Source organism: Berghia stephanieae, chromosome 9 (assembly GCF_034508935.2).
Source record: "Berghia stephanieae isolate SIO BIC M18660-M18661 chromosome 9, UCSD_Bste_1.3, whole genome shotgun sequence".
Lineage (NCBI taxonomy): Eukaryota > Metazoa > Mollusca > Gastropoda > Nudibranchia > Aeolidiidae > Berghia > Berghia stephanieae.
Window position 1 is genome coordinate 26,145,277 of NC_088368.1, and position 24,754 is coordinate 26,170,030.

The following is a 24,754-nucleotide window of genomic DNA, read 5'->3' on the forward strand; positions in this document are numbered from 1 at the left end:
AAAGGTTAAATCATTTTTATTTGTTCCGAGTCTCCAATACTGGTCATAACACATTTTTCAGGTTTCGGGGGTAAGGGTACCAAAAAAAAGAATAAAATAACATGTACACAAAATTTGGTAAAGCATCGTCAACAATTGTAAAACAACATTCAACATGATATTTGCTAGGCATATTTCACTCGTTTACAAAAGGTAAATAATTATATGAGGGTTTTAAGAGATCAAACTCGTGGATATTGATGAGAAATATATACTTGCCATCAAAAGAAAGTTTACACATTTAAAATTGTCGTTACTTTTTTATCCGTTGGCATAGGCTAATGATTTTCCATTGAGTTGTTTACCATAAGCCTTTCTATGTACCGATAGTTGATGTTTTTGTTTTTGACCATTAAATTTCGCTCACCACGTCGCGCACTTGCTAAAATGACCACTTTTAACCCCTTACTCTGGACAGGAAGTAGTGTAGATTAATTTTTGTGCCATCGTGTTTAAGGGTCCAATATGATATCATTCAGAATGTTACATTTTCTTGTCATGTTTAATAATGAGAGCAATCAAACGATTGCTTTATTTTCATTTTATTTTTTCAAAACACTTCAATTCACAAAAATCTTTTCTTTTGCAACAGAACATAAAAATGATACATTCCATTTGTAAAATAACTAGTATAATTACAATAAAGCAATTCTTATTAAATGTGGTATAAATATAGCTGTAGTTGCTGTACCAAAACTATTTATTGTAAGCAAACCTGTCACTTATAACCAAACAATTGGAGGAAAAGTGATAAAAAATACATTATCTTTTTTACTCATGATATGATATTTTACCAAATTGACATACACTATACACTTTGTTTTGTTTTTAAGGGTTTTACGGCGCTTGCAACACATTTAGGTCATATCAGCGCCAGTAAAAAGGAAGATTTGTTTGTTGCTTTAGGTCTCTTCCAACACAATTGAGGTTATATGAGAGACCGCTGAAACAAAAAAACAAGCAATCTAACAAAAATAGTACAAATGTAAATCAAAATCATAACCTAAAGATATCATAAGCTAAATTATAAATAACCAAGAACAAACAGGCAGAAGATTTACAGAAAAAAAAAATATCCCCTGTCAAAAATACAATCACAAACCAAAGAAGCAGGATAGGCTAGTAAAGAGAAGAAGAAACGACATCACTATCGGATCGTACACCCATGCGAACATCATAGGTATATGATTCAAGGGTGATGCTCCCATCCAACCACCCAAAAAGGAAGAAAATGGTATAGTAAAAAGTTCTAGAATTACAATTAAAGCACCCAAGAAAAAGTAAGACAAAGGGGAACTGAGAACAAATAGGGATCAGATGTAGATTCCAAGAGCATACCACCAATGTACTTAGTTTGAAACCACCTACAAGTCTCATCCAGACACAAGCACAAAATCCAACAAAGAGGAACACACTCAAATGCTTACATTATACATTCAAAATAAAAATAATAATACATAACAAAGAGATGATTTACAAGGAAAAAAATATCATCTTCCAAAACAATAACTATGCATTTGACTGTTTCCCTCCCAGCTAGGATCCCGCCAGTGCCAGGACAAAACCAAGTAATCTCATTCCAAGACAAAGACAGAAAGCATGTTGGAAAACAGATATAACGGGATAGAAGACAGTGTGTACCTCCTTGCCCACCATGGGAGGTCAGGATCCCCACCCAGATACACTATATCGATTCCAAACTATCTTAAGTGATAATTCATTCATAAAAATCTTGCTTTTTAGTTTGAAACAGATTGTTTTTCTTCAAAATTCGGATTTTTTACGTAAAATAAAAAGATTTTTTATTTGTTGCCAGTGACAGTGAAAAATAATATGGCACCATAGGTTTACAGATCTAGAGTGGTTATTATGTAAAAGTTTATATTCTTACTACAAAACGGATGTATACAAACTATATTCAAATATCAAATCGCAAAACAAAATCCAAATTGAGCAAAATGTAAATCAATCTCTCTTCCACACTTCTCACTTTCATACATCTGCCTTATTTTTCCTCGTGCAAAATAATATTTGCCAACTTATTTCTTGCACAGAAAAAAGGATATATCTTGAATAAAATACAATACAGCTATCAATTTAATAACATTTCACCATATTGAGCTTTTATGGAGTGCAATATCCACTAAACATGCTCAAATCGCTTTAAAAGGGGCCCCTGGTCAACAGCAATATTTAACATGTAGGATGGGACATGATGCCTGTACTGTTAGGAGATATTACAATTTTTTCAGACAAAAAACAACGCTGTTAACGGCCAGATACTCATTTTACACCCTGATTACGGTGAGAGAATGTGAGGAAAGAGCCTTCTCCAAAACTATGCGCCGAGCGAGGCTTGAACCCAGGACCTTCCGATCCAAAAGTGAGTGTCAAACCACAAGACCAAATAGCAGCACCATATTCTGTATACAACTTTGTGATTTTAAAAAGACTGATTGGCAAGAATAACATCATGAACATTTTCACAGCCCAAAAATGCTCTGTATTATTAATAACAAAATTTTATCCTAATCAAAAACCACCAAAAAAAAAAAAAAAAAAAAAAAACCTGCCAAAAACAAGAAAAGAGAATTGTTGTCGACTTTCCCATTCCTTGAGTGAATGCCTGCCCACATTCAGTCCATACCCCCCCCCCCCCCCCCCCCCAAGTACAATACAGTCACTCAACACACACATACATCAAAATACCAACGGATGGATGAAACAACACTGTAGGAGGGAATAACCAAATGAGGTGAGGATAATAAATAATTCACTCCAAGAAACTGTTGAGCACTCTACGTGATTCCAGCCAATTCCCCTCAACTATACATATATATAATATTATGTGAAATACTGCAATCCCAAATAAATATTACAATCACTTCATGGTCTTGAAAATTTCTCCAGCTTTCTCCAACGTTTCGTCCTCCTGTATCACAAATATGGAAGAAAACAAAACTAGAATTATAACATCCATTTGACAAGAGAGTAACTGTATAATAAGAATTGAATGCCTGGACCATGAGGAGGAGTAATACCCGCTTCTGTTTAAGTCTTCATAAATAAATAAAGGAAAAGGCAAACCCAGTATTGTTTTGATTCATGATTGAGGCTTGTTACTTATGATTTGATACATTTTTCAAGTTTGATTTTTAAAAAAAAATTGAGCTTTATAAAGCGCAATATCCACTAAATGTGGTCTAAGCAATTTACAAGGGGTCCCTGGTCAACAGCAACATTTAACACGTAGGACGGGACAGGCGATATTACAATTTTTCGGACAAAGACAACGCTGTTAACGGCCAGGTACTCATTTTACACAGGAGTTCGGTGAGAGAATGTGAGTAAAGGGCCTTTTCCAAGGACTCAACTATGCGCCGAGCACGAGGCTCGAACCCAGGACCTTCCGATCCCAAAGCGAGTGTCATACCACAAGAGCACATAGCCGCACAAGGAGCATGATCATCTATGACAGCATAGCATTCACCTGCTTACCTTAATAAAGCAGATCCGTATATAGTTCTCTGCTAAATGCTTGTGTTCATCACTGTAGAATGCTGATGGAGGTATCACAGTCAATTTCTGATGGATTTAATGTTTTAACAATGAAACAAAAAATTTAGTTTAAGTCAGATCGTGTCGGGTTCTTTTTTAAAAAAAAAAAAAATTAAACTCGAAAAGTTTTAATGGAAAGCCCTGTCAGGAATATCCAAAACGAGGCAATTAAACGTACTGAAAAATCCAAATATTTAATTTAAAGATCTCAGTACTTCAAATAGTATAGCATCCAGAAAAAGAAAAAAAAAATTAACACTTTGGATATTCTCAAGTTATAATATAAAGATAATAAATCACGATATTTTTCTTTTCTTCCAAAGTAGCTTTTAACTCTCTCAAGTTCACACTCATTGAAAATCGGAACTCATTTGTTCGATTTTCCATTCATATGAACTCGAGGGAGAGTTAAACAGTGAAGGGGATGAAAAATTAACTCACTTTGTTTTTCGTCATCCATCGGACAAACTTGAAATCCTGTGTCTCATCTTCTTTTATTTCACTGAGATCTGGAACTATACATAAAAAATTCAGATAACTTACGACCAGATAGAAAAAAAAACTACCAAATCATTACAAGAATCTATTGGTGTCCAGCAACACCATTACACTGCAACTTCAGATAATCGGAATACCTCTTAAAAGCCATTAATACCATAAAATGGAAGAGCATTTTGGAATGTACATGAAGAAATTGGACAGAAAGATATTTAAAAAATTCTTTGAAAAGTATAACATTCCAGTTTAATAAGTACAAATCGAAACTCAATTTGTCAAGGGTAATATAATAGAGGTATAAAATACAAGGTGCACAATGAGCATTATTTATTCAATATAAAACACTGTCTTTTGACAAATTATTTGTATCCCCCACGAAAGAGCACTGCCATTATAAGAAAGGAAAGAACAAATAAGCACACTGACATGACTTTAGCACCACAGCTAATTTGACTTAACGAGAAATTTATTATCACAATCTTAATGATATAATGATATTATCCTATCATTTTGCACGCAAAATCTGACATACACATACACACACAATTTTACATACTTTTAGATGAATAGTCAGCCATCATGAAATAGCCCCCTTCTGGAATCACAGGTTTCATGCCAGCATCCAACAACATCTTGGCTACAAAGTCTCTCTTGGGCTTCAGCTCTTCAGCCAGAGATGTCAGGTAACAGTCTGGTGTCCCCAATCGAGCCATCTCCGTCTCTAAACTTGCAGCTATGGCTTCCTGTTTTGATGAGGAGATAAACAATACAATTAACTAACTTCCTTTTTAAAAAAACAACAAAAAACAAATAAACAAACCATGAAAAAACAAATATATAAATCACTAATTGATAATACATGAATATAAAAATAGATAAATAAATAAATAAATGTAGGTCCCTAGATAGAGTTCTGTTCTGGGCTACACATGTTGAGTCCTTGGAAAAGGCTCTTTATTCATATTCTCTCACCACACTCTGGCTGTTGAAATTGTAATAGCCCCTCACAGGCGTCATGTCTCGTCCTATGTGTTAATTCTTGCAGTTGGCTTGGGACCTCCTGTAAAGCCCGTACAGAGGAATTAAGAGAATATTCTGCTATATAAAAGCTAGATTTCTATTTTTACCTGTATGGGGGTGGGTATATTGTAGGTACAGTTCTGGTGGACAACTTGAGCGCAGTGTACCAGGTGCTTGGGTCCCACAGCCCAACCAGTTTTCCAGCCAGTTACACTAAACGTTTTTCCAGCACTGCCCACAGTCACCGTTCTCTCCCACATACCAGGCAGACTGGCTGGAGAGCAAGGTATAAAATTCAAAAAGTAAATATCTTATTCCTTAATAATTGTAAGACTTTATTTCTGTTTCATCGCTCCTGTTGATCTCTGAAAAAATTTCAACAGAATTAATGACATAACGCTTACAGTATTCAGAAAAGAAATTTTCAATCAAATTGTGGAAATTTATTCTTTACAGTTTTTTAATACAGACCAGATAGAGAACTTATTCTGTTCTACGGTTAGCTGTAATACTGCTCATCATAACACATTCCATTGATGTAAAATGTTGTAATGAAAATAAAATTATTTCAAAAATCAATAAGCAACAAATATTATAGATAGTATGCGCTTGGCTAAGAAGCTCACAACATTGCCATCCGGAAGTAGAATAGACCAACACACAAAACTATGTGTAACCTTGAACGTTTATAGTCAGGTTAATACAGTTTAGTGAGAATTACTCATAAACACAGATGGCAAAAAACAATAACAAAGAACTGAGTGACGTCAACTTCATTCTATCTATAAATAGACCTGTAAATGAGCTCTATAAAAATTGACTGAAACTCTTCGACAAACTGAAGAGTTGGGTTTTTTTTAATAAGGGCATCATTGGTAAGGAGAGTGATAAATACAATACATTAAAATAGTGGGTGTTATTACTTACTGGAAGTATGACTGTCATTGATTTGATGTAGAAGGAATGCTAAATAAGCATGTCATTCATATAGATGACTTCATCAAAGTCATATTCCTGCCTCTGGAATTTTTCTGACATGGGACCAACAAGAGCTGTTGCTTTTTAAGCAGATCCCAATTTAGCAAATACTGCTTACCTATTTTGATGTGCTTGTTACCATCGTAAGTCATCCACTCATACACTTCATCAGCCACACACACCACATCATGTTTTTTACATAGGTCACCTATCATTGTCAGCTCCTCGTGTGTGAAAATCTGCGGAAATTGATCAAAACCATGAAACATCAGCAACCTAAAATCAAACATTAGCTTCATTTGATTTTCAACATGAATTTGATAACAATTAATAATCCTAATTTGATTTTTGACAGAAGTTATACGATTCTCTAAAAAGCTTTATTTGAAAGTCAAAAAAGAAATAAATAAAAAGATAAAACAAACAAAATAATAAATTAAATAAAGATTATCTAGAGGGACATTCAAGAAAATTATCATGATCAACCTAAATTCAAACAAATTATTTTTAAAATTTAATTTTCAGCTGAGAGCTTTATACAATTTAAAACTCAAAAAATCTCATATAAAGGTTGAATTAAAAATTAAATTTCAAAACAAACTATATTGTCTAAAAGATTGTGTCCAAACATGTGTCATACCCATTTCTATTACCTCATTACTATTTCAATGGCAATGCACTCTGGTCAAGCTCTCTTGCCAAGATTTGTACGGTGGTGATTTATTTGTTTTGTTTTGGTACAGCGCTTATAACATTTTAAGTTAATTTCAGAGGAAGAAAGATGGAGGGAGGATAATAAAAAAAAAAATTTATCGAGATTTACAACTGAAAGCACTCTAGAAAAAGTAAGACAAAAAATATCATTTCCCCCCCCCCCCCCCCCCCCCCCCCCCAAAAAAAAAAAAAACACCAAAAAACCCCCAAAAAAACAAAAATACTAAACATTTGAGTTTTTCTCATTTCAAGGACAAGGACAGAAAAGAAGAACAGACACAGACACAGACACAGACAGGGGCAAAGAAGACGCAGCCAAAGTGACCTTCCTGCCCACCATGATGGTAAGTCAAAATACCCTACCCCACTGGTGGTGATAGAATTAGAAATGACAATAAAGCTCTAGAATAAATGACGTAATCTCACCTTCCCGCATGGATTGTTTGGGGTGTTGAGTATGATGAGCTTGGTTTTCTCTGAAAATTTGTCAGCCAATTCTTCAGGGTCCAATTTCCAGTCAGCACTTGAAGTCACCTGGCCTTCTTTGGTCTGTTATTTTTTTTATTTTTTTTTCAAGGAAGTTTAAGGAAGTTAATGTATTTTTTTACTGCAGATAACTAAATTAACAATTCTAAAAAAAGACGTGAGCTTTTATAGTGCAATATCCACTAATGTGCTCAAAGTGTTTTCAGACAGGTCAAAATCCAACAGCAACACTGAACATTTAGAATGAGACTTTACGCTTGCCTGTAAGACGGGATTAAATTTTTTTTTTCAACAGTCCGACACAACATTGCTGATGGGCAGGTACTCATTTTACAATTGAGTATGATGACAGAATATGATTAAACAGTCTTATCCAAGGACTCGAGTTTGAACTGCCAGGGACTTGGACCAGGGACCATTAGGTCCAAGACCAAGGCCATAAAGTCAAGCAATGAAACAGAAAAATCTCAAACATATAATAACTTATTCAATAAAGTTCAAACTCTTGGGAATTATTGGACGGTGTAATACAATGATGATGACTGTGGAGATGGCGGTAATGATGAAAAGAATGTTGTTGATAAGATAGAGAGGGGAGAGAAGAGAGAGGAAAGAGAGAAAAAGTTGAGGGTGAGAGAGAGAGAGAGATAGAGAGAGAGAGAGAGAGAGAGAGAGAGAGAGAGAGAGAGAGAGAGAGAGAGAGAGAGAGAGAGAGAGAGAGAGAGAGAGAGAGAGAGAGAGAGAGAGAGAGAGAGAGAGGGATGATGATGATGATGATGATGATGATGATGATGATGATGATGATGATAAAAATAATGATGACAGTGATATGGGGAGGTATTATGGCTAGCATAACTTACAGGTCTGAGCGGTATAAACACGGGAGTGCCTCCAGCGACTGAGACCATGGGATGATAACAGTCAAAGAAAGGCTCGATGATAATGACCTGGCGAATAGAATTATCTTCTTTAAAAAAAAATATTTAAAATAAAGATTACACTCATCAATCTTAAACATGTTTTTTGTCTATAATTCAACAATCTTAAATCCTTACACAGCACTCTTATAGCAGTAGCAGTAATAGTAGTAGTAGTAGTAGTAGTAGTAGTAGTAGTAGTAGTAGTAGTAGTAGTAGTAGTAGTAGTAGTGGTAGTAGTGGTAGTAGAAGTGGTGTGGTAGTAGTAATAGTAGTGGTGATGGTATTAGTGGTAGAAGTAGTTGTTGTGGTAATGATTATAACAAGAACGAAATAATAATACTAATAATAATAATAATAATAATAATAATAATAATAATAATAATAATAATAATAATAATAATAATATTAATGTATTCTCCAAGACTTAATCTAAAATCGTGCAACTCACCTCATCCCCTGGATTGACCAAACCCTGGATGATACAGAAAAGGGCACCGTAGGCACCACAGGCCACTAGGACTTCTGTCATTGGGTCAATAGGGTGGCCTACATGGGGCTCATATAGTTTGCTCACTGCTTGAACCAGGCGAGGAAGGCCCTGCCAAACAAGTTTAGCACAATACAGGGTTAGCATTCAAAACCTAATTTATGTCTATTTGTAGGCTATTGCCTTTTTTCTCCCTCAAATATCTCATACACGAAATTAATTATAAAATTGAGGGTATTGCGCTGTATAGTTTAATAATTTCTATTTGTGAAAATGTATTGTTTATTGTGGTTATGAATTTGATAATTGTCATAACCATGTAGGAAATTCTTCCTCCGGAAATCGTGGATTTTCGGAGATCTGAGGAAAACCATCAGCACAGATTTATATTGGATCTGGTGGAAAGTCGTATTCTGAGTTAAGCCAACATCCATTAATTAAGAACAGAGGGGAAGAAAAAAATTTCGAAAAACATAAATAAATAAACACATATATTCAATGAGTAGGTGAATAATAAGCAGCAGAAATCAATCAAAGGTTGTACCCCTCCATATTTGCAGCTCATCTTGTTATCAAAGTCAAAAAATTTTGAGCATGATTTAAGCTGACAAAGAGATGATCCCTGCTCTATTTCCTTGGGCAAGGAATTTTAACTTTTTTAATTATTCCACCTGACTCATGTGCAATGAGGTAATGATGGATATGTTGTAATGAATGCTATTACAAAAAGGGTGCCTAACACCCTCGTATTGGATGAACTGGAAATATGTTTCTATTTGGATTGCTGAGGAAATAACTGAAGATTGGTAAAACAATGGAAATGTGCTATAAATAAATGTGCATTCACACTCTAAATTATCTTCATTTGACAAAATTGCAACTTACAAAACTCCTGGCGTACTGGTGTGAAAACTTGTCTCCCTTCTCCACGACTTTCTTAAGGCACTGTACCACCATATCAGGTGCCATGAAGTCAGGGAAACCTTGACCCAGATTAAGTGCCTTGTTTTCCACCGCTAATTTGCTAATGTCAACCCTAAAAAGAAATCATTTAAAATGACAAATTTTTTTTAATGCAAGAAGTGAGTGAAAACTAATAAATAAATGTAAAATTTTTTAATGCAAAAATTGCAAAGCGATCCTCAATGTGTTTTGGACATGAGAATGATTTACTTAATCTTAAACATTATTTCAATGAATATCTCTCAATTTAAAATAGATATGTTTTGATTTTTTTGAAAGAGCAAAATTAACCCTTGTCAGGCAACCATATCTTACTGTGTCCATAAAGTAAAAATAATTTTTTTAAAAATTAATATGATTTGGCTGTAATGTATGTTACTATTACTTAATATAAACTTGAAGGAAATTCAGTCTTGCTATTGACAGTATAATTGAACTTATTATGTCCTTTACCCCAAGGTCACTATCTGTGTGACAAATTGAATTCAAGCTTCATGATTTGGTTATGACACTGCTTTTGTGGTTCAATTATGTTTATAATATGAACTACGCTACAAGGGACATAAACATACCAAACATTTTTCTCAGTGCCACGAAGCCGATTTGCTATCTGAAATTTACTTGTTGACATTTTTCTTGTGTTCTGAAATAAAACAAAAGAGACAATGATGATAACAGGCAAATAACGACTTATTAAAATAGGGCTTAATGATAATGATAAACAAGAAGATAATGAAAGTTCTCAAATGTGTGACCACTAAAGGCTGTATCCTGCAAATCATAAAAATTCTGACAATATCCACAATTCTGGCTCTTTTCATGTTCTTCTTAACTCTCTCCCTATCGATTGTTTTTCAGGATTTTACTCAAATTGTATCTTATCAACACAAAAATTGATTTTTATTTATTTTTAAACAAAATCGCAAAAGCATTGAGTACATTATCAATTTTGATTAAATTTATTCTTCTTGATAAAATTTCAACAAGAGCAGAAAAGGATTTTTCGCAAAGGAATGCAGTAGACATACAAACAATGCGGAAATAGCTTTTTGTTCAAGTTTTCAGTAGTCTGGAAGTTTGAGAAGTGATACCCGAAATTCATTGTATTTAAATGATTTGAACACACCGAGCCTTTTGCACCAAGTCTGATCATAGTTTAAATAAGTTCAATGGTGAAGGGTCCGAAATCCAAATCTTCATTTGTAATTGGTTGAATATAACAGCGAATTAAGATTTAAATAGTCTTTTAAAAAAATAGGCTCCAAAGTTTTGCTTTAGCCCACTGATTCCCATGAACAAGTGCTTTTATCTTGACTTCAATATAATGATTTTAGTTTTTCCATAAATGTTAAACTTGATGAAATTGTTCAAGCCTTCAAAATCAGAAGAAAAAAAAAATTGTACTTTGACTTTTGTCTGCCAAATTTCAAGTTTGATTTAAAAGCTTGAATCTTTGCTAACTTCAAAAGTATTGCACCCTTTTTCTTGTATCAATAAATCTAATTGGTTTGTGCTTTCAATTACTGCTGTTATATAGGAAAATTTGCAAGCCAAAAGATATCTTCAAAATTTACAGAAATAATTAGGTGTCTTCCTTGTGTATGAACAGCTCATTCCAAAGTTGAAATACCCGCTTCAAAACATTTCATGATAATCAGTGTACATCAGCATAATATGACAACCTCAGTTCATTTACTTCCATGTCATGTCTGACACAGTTCTGAAAATACTCGTTTCTTGATATAGGAGCAGACGAAATTTACAACTTTTATGATGTTGTCAAGAACAATCTCCAGCTCACATCTCTGAATTCTATCACCTTTTGATTTCTTCACAAGTGCCTCTCGGTGTATCATACAATTACAATGATTTGAAAAACAACAAGGAGAAAGTAAACTGCTTTGATGTCTACCACTACTAGAAATTACAACAAAAACATCGAAAATCAGTCACATCCAAAACCGAATGAGACAGCGTCAAAATTTCAATACATAACCGACTGCACAGCCATGTCACAATGACAATTTTATAGTCAAAGGGTGGAAAATGTTTAATATTATAATATCAAGTGAAGTGAAATACAGATTGATTATCTGAGCTGCAACAGTCATTGGAAGCAAAAGTATGAATACTGAGGGACTCGTAAAAATTAAAGTCTTCGTATTTATGCAAATATAGTGTTAACCTTGTGTTATTATTATTTTCTAATGTCTTAAAACGACTTCTAGAGTCTTTGACTTTGGACAATGGAAATTAAATTTAAATGACTGAACCTGTATCTTCATATCTTTGCCATCATTGGCTCATTATTATGATAATAACTTCACAAATATAAATTAAACCATCTTGTAGTAACTACCGTGATTGCCAGAACTCGGTATTCTGGCTGTAGGACTCCATGGCTAGGATGGGTCCAGATGGCCGGTGAATCACGGAATTACTGAGTTAAAACTAGATATTAAATAGATAATGTTAAAGTATAAAAATATAGCTTACCCTGAATCTAGCTAGTCGTAATGGTAGATAGGTATGGTCGCAACAGATATGGTATGGTAGATAGTTTAGTGTAGAGCTTGAAGTGTGCAGTAGGTAGTCTGTAGGTAAGTGTGTAGGTAAGTCTGTAGGTAAGTGTGTCGGTAAGTGTGTCTAAATCGAGAGGTCCACTTCGCTTTATATGAGCCGGGTCAGCTCGGGACAAGGCAGAGCGGAAGTAGGAATGACCATTGCCAAGGTCACTAGCCGTACGATTGTTTACGGCTAGAGATCCCTACACTGCTCCCCCCTCAAAAAGGGCAGGGTGGCTGGATGTGGGGTACTCACCTGCACCTTTCTGGAGCTCTCGGTATTACAGTGAACTACAGGAGAGGAGCCCTTATCTAGGGCGTAGCAACAAAAAAAGGGGGGTAAAATAAAAATGAAGGCCCTTTCCTAGGGCCGAACAAAACATAAAGAAGGCCCTTACTTAGGGCTGAAATAAAAGGAAAGCCTGGGGCAGGGGCAAAAATAACTATTTGCACGGTTGCTCGCCCTAGCATCTAGCTGTCTAAGACAGAGCTGTGGAGGGACAGCTCCATCGAGGGCTTTCTCTCCTTCATTCTTTTATTCTCCTCCCGGAGACGGGTGACCTCAGCCGCCTCGGTCCGGAGGGAGGCCAGCTCCTGCCTGGCCCTCTTAAGCTGATTCCGCAGGCTGCGGAAGTCCCCCCGGCGGCGGCGAGATCTGTCTCGGCGGTCGGCTTGCTCTTGGTCCTCCCTCCTATGCCTGCTGGGAGGCCGATCGCGGCTCTGTCGGGCCGGGGTTCTAGTTCTGTGGGCCCGACGGGGCGAGCGGGACCGTCTCCTACGGTCACGGGGCCTCCGTTCCTGGTTAGAGTTAGAGGCGACGGCGGAGGTCCGGGATCTATTCCCAAGTCTCGAGGTGATTGGAGGAGTCCTCGAGCGTCTAGTGGAATTTCTCCAGGGCTGCCTGCGATTCCGAATCGCATGCTCCGGGTTACGCCCCGGAGGAGAGCGCCTGCCGGCCGCTCTCGGCATCTCTTCTCGGAACCGCAGGAAATCCCGGAAGAGGGTCACATCCCGTGAGAAAGAGGTCATCTGCGGAGATTAAAGAAAAAGATCAGTGAGAACAGGATGGGCAAATGAAAGTGTTCAGTTGCCTCGCTTGGTTCCTCGTCAGGTTGACACACCTGCCGTGGAACCAGTCGAAACACCTGTCACACGCAACCATGAGGTCTCCATCGTCCGGCTTTCCACAAGTACAGTACGTAATTTCCTGGCCAGACTCGATGGCCTCCCTTTCCTTTCGGATCCAGGCTGGGATAGTCCGGTCCCAACATGGCTTAAGGTGGTCATGGTTGACTGTCTTAATCTCCGAGTTCCTGAATTTGACAATGTATGTGGTGGGGGTCAGGACCGTGGAGATGATGGCTGGTCCAGTCCATACAGGTTTCAGCTTGCTGGACTTTCCTTTCACATTCGATTTAACCAGGTAATAAACCGCCTGTCCCCTCTTGAAGGAATGGACGTGGGCTTTGATGTCGTAGTCCCTCTTTGTCCTCTTGAGCTCAGTTCGGAGGGTGGTTCTCGCAGTCTCGTGGGCTATCTCTAACCCCTGCTGTAGAGAGTTGACATAATCTTCAGGAGACTGTGGGTTTGTACGTTTCCCTGGTATAACCAATTCCACCGGTGTGCTCAATTCCTTCCTAACATCAATTTGTTAAAGGCGTAGGTATGACAAGGAGGTTTCGTGGGCCTTCGTCTCTTCTGTATAAGGCTCCATCGATCAGGAAGAACAGGTTGCGGTGCACCCAGTAGAACTTTTCTTCCTGGCCGGGCAACATCAAGTCCGACATTTCTGGGTCTGCTCCTAATTTCAACCATAATAGCAGGTGGGTCATGTGATGATCATCCGACTGCAGCTTCCTGACATCCTCCATGTCAATGTCGTCAAGGCCAACTTGTGTCGAGTCGTCTTGTCTTACGACTTGTATTTTGTGTCCACCCTCATTGTAATATTCAACCCATTGACAATTGTGTCAGGGGACCTGAGGGGGACAGCACAGCTCACTCCTGACGTCATCCGGGTAGAGTAGTTCGATCCTCTGATCTGTCGCACTTTGCGTCCACCCTCGTTTATGATATTCGACCCAGTGACAATTGTGTCAGGGGACCCGAGGGGGATAGTGCAGTTCCTTCCTGACGTCATTCGGGCAGTGTCGTCCAATCTTCTGAGCTGTGTCCTACAATCGCCCTCGTTTATAATATCCAACCCAGTGACAATTGTGTCAGGGGACCCGAGGGGGACGACGTTGTCTACTTCTGATTCAAAGGTTCCCCATCTCTCCTGTGTTCGGGTGCAATATGCGCATCCGCCACAAGGCAATTCTGATAACGCCTTGTGAGGACGGTAGTGTTGGCAAGTGTCCGTCGTGGGAGGTCGAGATAAGGCATCAGCATTCATGTGCAGTGAACCAGAGCGGTGAACTATCCTCATGTTGTATTGACTGAGTTCTTCGATCCATCGGGCCAGTTGGCCCTCAATCCTCTTGAAGTTCATGAGCCAAGTAAGGCAGCGATGATCCGTTCATACAGTGAATTCGCTGCCTAAGAGGTAGTGACGGAAGTGATTGGTAAAGCGCACAATTGCAAGTAGCTCCTTCCTGGTAGTGCAATCGCGCCGCTGAAGGGGTGTCAGGGTGAAGCTCCCATATGCAATCACCTTCTCTTCCTCTTCTTGGAACTGAATCAACTCGGCTCCGATGGCGCAATCTGAAGCATCAGTATCGAGGATGAAGTGGCCTGTCGTAGTGGGAATGGCCAAGACCGTGGGGAAGTAAGGCGTAGCTTGATCTCCTCAAAGGCTGCCTGCTGCTCATCACCCCAGATGAAAATTTTCTTTCTCAGAAGTCGAGCGAGGAGTTCTGATATTCCGGCAAAATCCTTTACGAAGAAGCGGTGGTAATTAGCTAAGCCCAAAAACTTCTCCATTCCCTTAATGACGTAGGTGCTGGCCGATTCCGTACAGTGGCAATTGATTCCCCTGTCATAGACAACTGGTTTCTTCCTACCTTCCTACCAAGAAGTTTAGTTTCTTTCCTGAAGAGCTCACATTTCCTGGGTTTGAGCTTCAGCCGGAAGGCACGAAGTCTGGTGAACACTTCCCTCAAGTTGTTGAAGTGGTCCTGGAAGGACTTCCCCAGTACACAGATGTCGTCCAAGTAGGCCAAGACAGAGTTCCAGTGTAAGTCCTTCAAGACGAGGTCCATTACTCTGCTGTAGGTGCTATAGAATTGCAGAGTCCAAATGGCAGCTTGTTGAATTCAAATAGGCCCCTCCTCGTCCTGAATGCAGTCTAGATGGTGGGGCTTCTTTACATTTCTGCACTCTGGTGGTGGGTTCGAATCCCCACTGTCTCCTAGTGCCAAGGCTTCCTTATTTCTTATATCAGCAGTGGTCGTCGGTATCGAAAGGGTCCTTGGGTTCTGGAGCATCAGTGAAGGTATCTTCCATTTTGGGCACCATGAGTGTAAATTAATAATTATTGGCTTCCTGAGGCTGCATAAACTTAATGATGTTCTTGGAACTACAGAAGTCTTTCTTGGTCATCTATACTCTCCTGATAGGGCAGGACGAACTGTCTGGCAGTCTGCCCAGAGACAATAATCCATGGGCTGCTCAAAAGAGCAGTAGTCCATTAGAATTTATTCACCATGATGATATTCACTGGCACGATTATCCTAATCTTCTGAGAATAGACTATGGGAAACAGTGTCAGTAACAAAGAAGCAAATTATAGTGTAACCTCAAGGAACTATTACGCCATGCAAGCAATCAATGCAAGCTAAAAGCACAAAACAAAATCGAGCGGGCTTAAAGCCAAGTAATAAAACTAGCACAAGCATGAAGCCAAAACAATATAATTAGGCCAAGCTCATGCCAAAGCAAGCAAATGTAAAAATATAATATATGAAGCATTTGTATATAATAGAGTAAAGATCAGAGTAATCTAATGATAACAACAATCTACACATCTTCACAACAAAGCAATTGCTCCAGGTCGCAGTCATGGCCATGCCGTGCACCAACACTTCACTGACCCATGGTGCGCGACCTGAGCATGAACATCACAATATGTATCATGTGATTCACTGAGAATTAGGTCCTCCAACTCGAACCTTGGTCGCAACAGATAATGCACCAACATCTCTCTGCGCTGGCCACCAAGCTCGAGTGACCATCAAACTCAGTGAATCCAAACTATCATCAGATGGTTGCTTCCGAGTGGTCATCTCCACAGCTGCAGCCATGGTCAGGACATGCTCCGACATGTCACTGCACCATGCTGCCCAATCACAGTGGCCACTCGAAAGCAAACCTAGGGAACTAACACTATCTATTGGCTGGTCTGTCACTCGAGGCCACAGCATGGTCAGGTCATGCTACAACATCTCGCTGCACCATGCTCTCTGACCTGAGTGACCTCCAACCAATAAAACCACAAGCAATGATCAATAATAACATGGGGTTGTTTATTGTAGGATAGTCGCTCCCTAGGCCGCAGCCATGGTCGGATCATGCTCCGACATCTCACCGCACCATGCTGCCCGGCCCGAACGACCATCAAACAACAAATCAAAATGAAGAAAATTAATGCACAAGTAATTATGTATGGTCTATTGAAAGATCGGCCACTCCTCAAGGCCGCAGCCATGGTCGGATCATGCTCCAACATCTCACCGCACCATGCTGCCTGGCCCGAGTGACCATCAAACAATAAATCAAAATTTAAATGCTCAAAGAACTATTAAATCAAAATCCATGACAAGCAACATACAAATAATCATGTGTAGTCTATTGAAAGATAGGCCACTCCTCAAGGCCGCAGCCATGGTCGGATCATGCTCCAACATCTCACCGCACCATGCTGCCTGGCCCGAGTGACCATCAAACAATAAATCAAAATTATACAAATACTAAATAAAAAATAAGGTATGGTCTATTGAAAGATAGGCCACTCCCCAAGGCCGCAGCCATGGTCGGATCATGCTCCAACATCTCACCGCACCATGCTGCCTGGCCCGTGTAGCCATCAAACAATAAATCAAAATTATACTAAATATAAAAATAGGTACGGTCTGGTAAAAGATAGACCACTCCCCAAGGCCGCGGCCATGGTCGGATCATGCTCCAACATCTCACCGCACCATGCTGCCGGGCCCGAGTGATCATCAAACAACAAATCAAGAAAAAAAAAACAGACTTTAAAAAATATAAAAATGAACTTCACAAATCACCAAGGTTTCCTCTCAGAAGAGGAAGGTGTGTGAAAGAAAAAGAATAACTGAAGATATATAATAAAATCAATAGAAAGAGTAACCACAATCACAATGTAGCACTGGACAAGCAAAATCAATTCAAGGACAGATCAGATCACAAGAATTCAACTAATCACAGTCATAAGCAGTAAACAAAGTCAAGTCAAGGACAAAGCAAATCACAAGAATTCACAATAAATTACCAAAGATATAAACTTATCACTAATCACAGTTATAGGCAATAACAAAACAACAAAAAAAGTAAAAAGAATAAAAAAGAAATCAAATGTAAAAAATTAAAAAAAATAAAAAATCATGAAACATGACACCGTCTACAAGGTCACCAGACAGGTGTGACCTTGGAGTCAAGGACAAGGACGACCTTGACACGATCAAACAAAATTCACGAACTGAAATTACCGACAACTGAAAGAAAAGGGAAGGGGGCGTGGTCATACATATCACCAATATCACAGCACAGAATTCATTCAAGATCGAATATAAGAATTATAGTGTAGAAAATACATGAAATTCGAAATCCCATTCAACGAAATACGACGGTAGGAAGTAAAATGGATAATGTAAAAAGTAGAAAAAAGTTTTCGCTCGTGACGCCATTGTAGTAACTACCGTGATTGCCAGAACTCGGTATTCTGGCTGTAGGACTCCATGGCTAGGATGGGTCCAGATGGCCGGTGAATCACGGAATTACTGAGTTAAAACTAGATATTAAATAGATAATGTTAAAGTATAAAAATATAGCTTACCCTGAATCTAGCTAGTCGTAATGGTAGATAGGTATGGTCGCAACAGATATGGTATGGTAGATAGTTTAGTGTAGAGCTTGAAGTGTGCAGTAGGTAGTCTGTAGGTAAGTGTGTAGGTAAGTCTGTAGCAGGGTTGCCAGATTATTTTTCAACAAAATGCCAGGGGAAGACTCAAAAAATGCCAAAACACTCAAAGAAATGCCAAAGTCTGTTGACTCCCACCCCCACTAAGAAAACTACTCACTTTTGATAGACAATTTACTATCATATCCTGGTGGCTTGCGTGTTTTCTTTTCTTTTTCTTTTTTTTTTTTTTTGAATTATACTAAATTTCCTGTTGGGGTAATTATTTACCTACTGACTACTAAGTGGAGTGCTAAACCACTACACCACGGTTGGATTTTAAGAATGAAAAAGAAATGTGAAGATGTTTATTTTTACGCGTTTAGAAATAATTAAGAAAAGGTGTCATTTGAAGTATAATATACAAGAAAAGAAAATGCCAAATGAAAATGCCAAATGCCAAATGATTTTTCTAATGCCAAACGGTTTTCAAAAATGCCAGATTTTTGGAATCTGGCATTTAAAATGCCAAACTGGCAACCCTGGTCTGTAGGTAAGTGTGTCTAAATCGAGAGGTCCACTTGGCTTTATATGAGCCGGGTCAGCTCGGGACGAGGCAGAGCGGAAGTAGGAATGACCATTGCCAAGGTCACTAGCCGTACGATTGTTTACGGCTAGAGATCCCTACAATCTCAACAAAAGCTGGTTGCACCTGTAATGAGTCTCCAGTAAACTTAGAATCACGTTTTAATTTGATTTACAAAGGCCGGTCGCTTGCGAAATCCAAGAAAAAGAGGATGGAAGCCTAGTATTGAAGTGTGAAGTGTGAAAGATGGGAGTCAGTCGTCAGTAGTGGATGCCAGATCTCCCACGAATCACGAGCTAGATCTCAATAAATTAAAAATGCCAAAACTGGTCAGCGAAAGAATAAAATTACTAAATTGCTATCATTAAGTTACAATTTTATTTCTTTCCTCTCCTTGATTTTTAAAAGCATTGCCTCTCTGGAGAAATAGAATGGGAATAGTGTGTAGCACAATATGGCATCTGTTTATTGTTGTGTATTTGGCTTGGAACGGAATCAGTCTTGAAAATGCCAAACAGGCATCGGGGGCAGCACAGTGTTAAAGGTCAACGGTCGAGGTCGAAATAAGAGTTCACGTGGGGTCATCTATGCGGGAAATTCCGGGAAATGTGTGTTGGAGAGAAAGAGTAGTAGTAGTAGTAGTAGTAGTAGTAGTAGTAGTAGTAGTAGTAGTAGTAGTAGTAGTAGTAGTAGAAGTAGTAGTAGTAGTAGTAGTAGTTGTTGTAGTAGCAGACTAGTAGTAGTAGTAGTAGTAATAGTAGTAGTAGTAGTAGTAGTAGTAGTAGTAGTAGTAGTAGTAGTAGTAGTAGTAGTAGTAGTAATAATAGTAGTAGTAGCAGTAGTAGTAGTAGTAGTGCCACCACAACCACGACTATTATTATTATTATTATTATTATTATTATTATTATTATTATTATTATTATTATTATTATTATCATTATTATTATTATTATTATTATTATTTTTGTTATAATTATTATTATTATTATTATTATTATTATTATTATTATTATTATTATTATTATTATTATTATTATTATTATTATTATTTTTATTATTATTATTATTATTATTATTATATTATTATTATTATTATTATTATTATTATTATTATTATTATTATTATTATTCTTATTATTATTATAGTAGTAGTAGTAGTAGTAGTAGTAGTAGTAGTAGTAGTAGTAGTAGTAGTAGTAGTAGTAGTAGTAGTAGTAGTAGTAGTAGTAGTAGTAGCAGCAGGTGTATTATTAGTAGCAGCAGCATGTGGACACATTATCCATTGCACTATTAGCATCACTCTTTTTTTTGAATATATCATAACTCACCACGTGAAAAGTTCTGTAAGACTTTATATTAGTGGATTGGTGAAAAGTTGCTGATAGCGGCAAACAAAATGATTCAGATACTTTCCAAGATACTAACTTGCCACCTTGTTTGGCCACTTCCCTCAAGATACTCATTATCTTTGCATTAAGTCAATGGAGAAAGAAAGGCAATATAAGTTAAATCAGATTGTGGTAGCAATATTCTGGGAGACAAAGTCACTTAAATAACAAGTGAAGAACTTAAGGATCATATTCAACTTTGGTTTGACTTTTATTTGGTATTTTTATATTGAAGTGGTAAATGTTAGGGCCATGGAGCAGCAGTTAAACCTGGTTCCTGTTGCAATAAATGGTAAATAGCTATTGTTTTCTCCTTTTGGATTCGACAATAGTCTATTGCAAAGTAAAAAAAAAAAAAAAAGAGCCTTTATATAGCGCAATATCCAATAAATGTGCTCAAAATGCTTTACAAGGGGTCCCTGGTAAACAGCAACATTTAACACGTAGGACGTACATAACACCTATTAGGCGATATTACAATTTTTCGGATAAAGACAGGTACTCATTATACACCTGAGTACGGTGAGAGAATGTGAGTAAAGAGTCTTTTCCAAGGACTCAACTATGCGCAGAGTGCGAGGCTTGGATCCAGGACCTTCCCATCCGAAAGCGAGTGTCATACCACTAGACCACATAGCTGCACAAAGTACTGTCTGCTAGATTTAAAGGACCCAGCTACTCAATCACTGTCGGATGGACAGGGGAGTCAGAAATATATTTTTGTTTGCTTTGCATGACAAGCCAGTGTTCGAATAACTGTGCTATCCAGCCCTCCAATATCTGTAATAATGCTCATGTAATTTTTATCTGTCATAAATAGCAGGTTTCTTTAAACTGAAATTATAAGAGGTGGAGCAGGATGGGAGGAATATTAAACATATTTTGTTGTTAATGATCAGGTACTCAATTTACACATGAGTACAGTGAGATAATGTGAGTAAAGAGTCTTTTCCAAAGGACTCAATTATGCATTGAGTGAGGCTCGAACCCAGAATCTTCCAATCCAAAAGCGTGTGTCATACCACAACACCACATAGCCATAGAAAAAGTTGATCACAGAAAGTCTTTGAATGGAAACACTTCTTCTCCAGGCAGCCCCACCGCTCTCTACTTTGCTGCTATATACTACTCTCTTAGTAAACTAGGGAGACACAATGTAAAGTAAAAGTAAAATCGCACCTTATTCACATAAGAGTCTCATTAAGTTTTTGACTATTCCTACAAGCAATTTATTGATTCCTTATGTAATCTTGAAAACTTTTAAAACAAAAATCATTTAAGATTCCTTTCTCAAATGAATGGTAACATTTTGGAAACTTAATCAGATCATGACTAAAACAGATGAGTATGTATTTCATTTAAAATCTGTTATTTTCCCAGATTTTTTTTCTTTTTTTCAACATATTGCTGTTAGAGTTCTAGCCTTCACATCCGAGATACTTTTATCACTCTTTTCCAACTTTATGTGGTTCTTGAGTTTTCCTTTAAAAGCATTTTATTCCAGTTAATAGCTTCATTCAAAAGACTAAATCTTTTGTTGACATATGTGCTATCATGGGGGAAGCTTGGCTCAGCGGTACAGTCTTTGCTTCGTACTCGAAAGGTACTGTACCCGCAGCTGCATTGTGTGGCATTGAGCAAGTCACCTCGCCCCAGCTAAATTTTTGGCACTGCATTGCGGCTGATGCCTGGGTTATTCCAGTCTTCCTTTGGAATGGACCCTTGAGACAAATTTCCCCTATGGGATCAATAAAGGGAATTTTAATTTATTTTTAAAAAAATTATTATTAAGGTTATTGTTTCTATTAAAATAATTCAAGTAAAAAAGTTCATGCACTCATGGGATTTAATGTTTTAAAAATAAGAGCATTTCTTTCTTTTCTCTTTGCAATCCGATCCAGGATGGTTCCAGAAAGTAAAACGTTGACAAACCATTGTTAATCAAAGAAATAATAACAACAAAGAATAAGAAAAAAAAAGAAAAAAAAAAAAGAAAAAAATCAAAAAAATCAAACTTTTTCATGAATCAAATTTATTTTTAAACAGTTGATAATAAAACTATAATATTCTAGTTGTTTTGACTCTGAAAAAGCATGAAAATTGACAAAGTACAAGCATGATAACCATTGAGCATAATTTGCAGGTCTGATCTTCTAGTAATCTTATCGTAATGTTGAAGAATATTTTCGGTTGGTTTCAATGAGACCATCAAAATTTAGGTTATCTGACCTGCAAACAACTGCATGCTGATAATAAGAGATAACCCAGGCCGTTTTAAAAATAATAAATTCATATAAACAATGACTATAAATTTAAAAAAAAAAAATAGACACTGACAATCATACAAAGTGTAATCGGATCCCTTATAAACAACAAATGAGGAAACTTACAATGGCTGGAACATTTTGGTTTATTAGGTAATTAATTCATGAGATTTTCGTTTAAAATTAAATATTGAAAGCTTTAAAGATCTACCTAGATACCCAGCTTACTAACAAAGAGTCAAAAATCAATAATATCTCTACCTCGTCTTCATTCTTGCAACAGCCAGCTGCTTTCTGATTGTGTGCTAATAGTAATAGTAATAATCAATATTGGCACACATGCCCACGTGCCAAAATGCAACACTGCATATAATTCAAAGTCATGAACATTGACATTAGTCGGTCACAAGTTAGTTGTAGTTGACGTGTACCTATTTGCAGGTCTGACAACCCAAATTATTGAGGGCTGGCGGGGTCATCGTTGTAATAGAAGTATTTCGAAACCAATGCTAAATAAATATTTTCCATTGCAACAATGACATATTAAATTGAGTTCAATTATCAGCCCTGCCTGCAAATATATGCCTATGTTCTAAATCCAGATTGCATCATCACTGAACGGGCCTTGACACTGACACATGTCGTGAACAGATTTCTCCATCTGGTTCACGATACCATAGATAAAATATAGGAAAAAGTAAAGAAAAAGTCTTCACCGAAGTTGACATTCTCCATAATATACGTAGAGTACATATGTGGGCGGTTAAAAAATATGCCATGCATCAAGGCATCATGCGAATAGTTCGGGTATGTTCATCCGGTTATAAAAACAAAGTCAATACTTGACTTAATGATCAATTAACAATCCATTATGAATATCGTAGTATTAAGAGCTTCCAAAGAGAAGGGAAGATCGTTTCTATACGCATAGTGATGGACAAACTGACAGGAGGAAAGGACACACAACAGTGAATGGAACTCATAGGGACACCCAACAGGTCACCCAACATGAAAGGCTACGGCTATTCGGACTCGAGTCTGAATAATCTCCTGTGGCTATTCAGACTCAAACCTCAATGCGCATGTGCAATCAACAAGTTATTTGGTCTGAATATTCTGTGGCAGTATGTTTTTTTCTTCTGTTTTTTTTTGTTGTTGTTGTTTTTTTGTTGTTGTATTTTAAATTTCTATTAATTTGAATTATTGACAATCACAAAAAGAAAATGATGCAATTTAAAATAACATTAATGTATATAAACAATCACCAGGTAATCTAAACCCGCTTTATTTGATGTGAAAGACAAAATCATTGATCAAGTGGAAATCAACTTAGAGATAAAAAGAAAATACAGTAAAATTACTTTGAACCGAAAGAAGCTAAACCGAAAAATACCTTAAACCGCAAAGAATTTAATAAATTGTACTAGTTTCTTCATTATCTTTGTACTAATTCTTACGATGAACCGAAATACTTCTAAGCAGGACTTTCTTTAAACCGAAACATCTTAAGAGCACCTTCCCTTTCTCTCTCTCTATTTTTCTTCAAAGATTCGGGAAGGAGGCCACACGTTATAATGCCCGGCGATATTAAACAAAGAGCGCAAGTATAAGATGAGGGTGGTGGGGGGTGGGGGTTAGGCAAACACTTCAATCACTGCCTAGGACTTCATTTACTCTCTATAGATGTCACTGATCACTGCACTTGGGCTTGGCCAACACCACAATCGCACAGACTGGAAAAGGAAGACAGCGGGTGACTGGCAGGCAAAAAATTAGGAAAGAGGGGGAGTTGGGGTGTAGAATCACGCAAGCGAGATGTTCTCGCTCGCTTTGGAACTGACTGGATTTTCAACACGACAATTGACATGCAATTTCATTTCCACTTTGTTTAAATGGGGGAGGTTCGATGTAATTAGGCCTTTGAACCTAATGGCTTTTCAACAAAAGAGAGATGTGTAGTAGACAGCTTAGCACTTACACGCCTTTTCACTTTTCATTTCTACTTCACTTCACCTCTGAGTAGCTGCGCATCATTCATTATCAATTATCGCACAAGAACTTTAGATCTTATTTTAGCTTTGCATTTTACTAAAAGATGTCTAAAAGAAAGCACTGTGCTTACACGTTGGAGTTTAAAATCAAAATACTATGTGAAGTCGATGAAAAATAAGTTTATCAAGACAGAGATATAATGTAAAATACACAACATC

General features: G+C 37.5%; 2 protein-coding genes across 5 annotated transcripts in view; both read right to left on the bottom strand.

Annotated features, from left to right (window-relative positions):
- Positions 1 to 24,754, bottom strand: part of LOC144979939 (kynurenine aminotransferase-like) — a 25,958-nt gene continuing 1,204 nt past the window's right edge. The window contains exons 2-13 of one of the 4 annotated variants that reach the window (XM_078927266.1): positions 20,221 to 20,358; positions 10,236 to 10,306; positions 9,586 to 9,736; positions 8,662 to 8,811; positions 8,154 to 8,240; positions 7,234 to 7,356; positions 6,212 to 6,332; positions 5,223 to 5,389; positions 4,652 to 4,838; positions 4,039 to 4,112; positions 3,538 to 3,624; positions 1 to 2,971 (exon numbers count right to left, since the gene is read on the bottom strand). In XM_078927266.1, coding sequence (XP_078783392.1) covers positions 2,921 to 2,971; positions 3,538 to 3,624; positions 4,039 to 4,112; positions 4,652 to 4,838; positions 5,223 to 5,389; positions 6,212 to 6,332; positions 7,234 to 7,356; positions 8,154 to 8,240; positions 8,662 to 8,811; positions 9,586 to 9,736; positions 10,236 to 10,306; positions 20,221 to 20,355 — 1,404 coding nt within the window. In that variant the 5' untranslated portion in view covers positions 20,356 to 20,358 and the 3' untranslated portion in view covers positions 1 to 2,920. Of the gene's footprint in view, positions 2,972 to 3,537; positions 3,625 to 4,038; positions 4,113 to 4,651; positions 4,839 to 5,222; positions 5,390 to 6,211; positions 6,333 to 7,233; positions 7,357 to 8,153; positions 8,241 to 8,661; positions 8,812 to 9,585; positions 9,737 to 10,235; positions 10,307 to 12,159; positions 12,285 to 19,018; positions 19,040 to 20,220; positions 20,359 to 24,754 lie in introns of those variants that run through there. The other 3 variants (XM_078927269.1, XM_078927268.1, XM_078927267.1) reach the window with 3 other exon arrangements.
- On the bottom strand, positions 12,484 to 18,355 carry LOC144979940 (uncharacterized). Its single transcript, XM_078927270.1, has 2 exons — positions 18,244 to 18,355; positions 12,484 to 13,256 (listed from the first exon to the last, which is right to left on the bottom strand). Exon 2 carries the CDS (start codon positions 13,254 to 13,256, stop codon positions 12,699 to 12,701), a length of 558 nt encoding a protein of 185 aa, XP_078783396.1. The 5' UTR covers positions 18,244 to 18,355; the 3' UTR covers positions 12,484 to 12,698.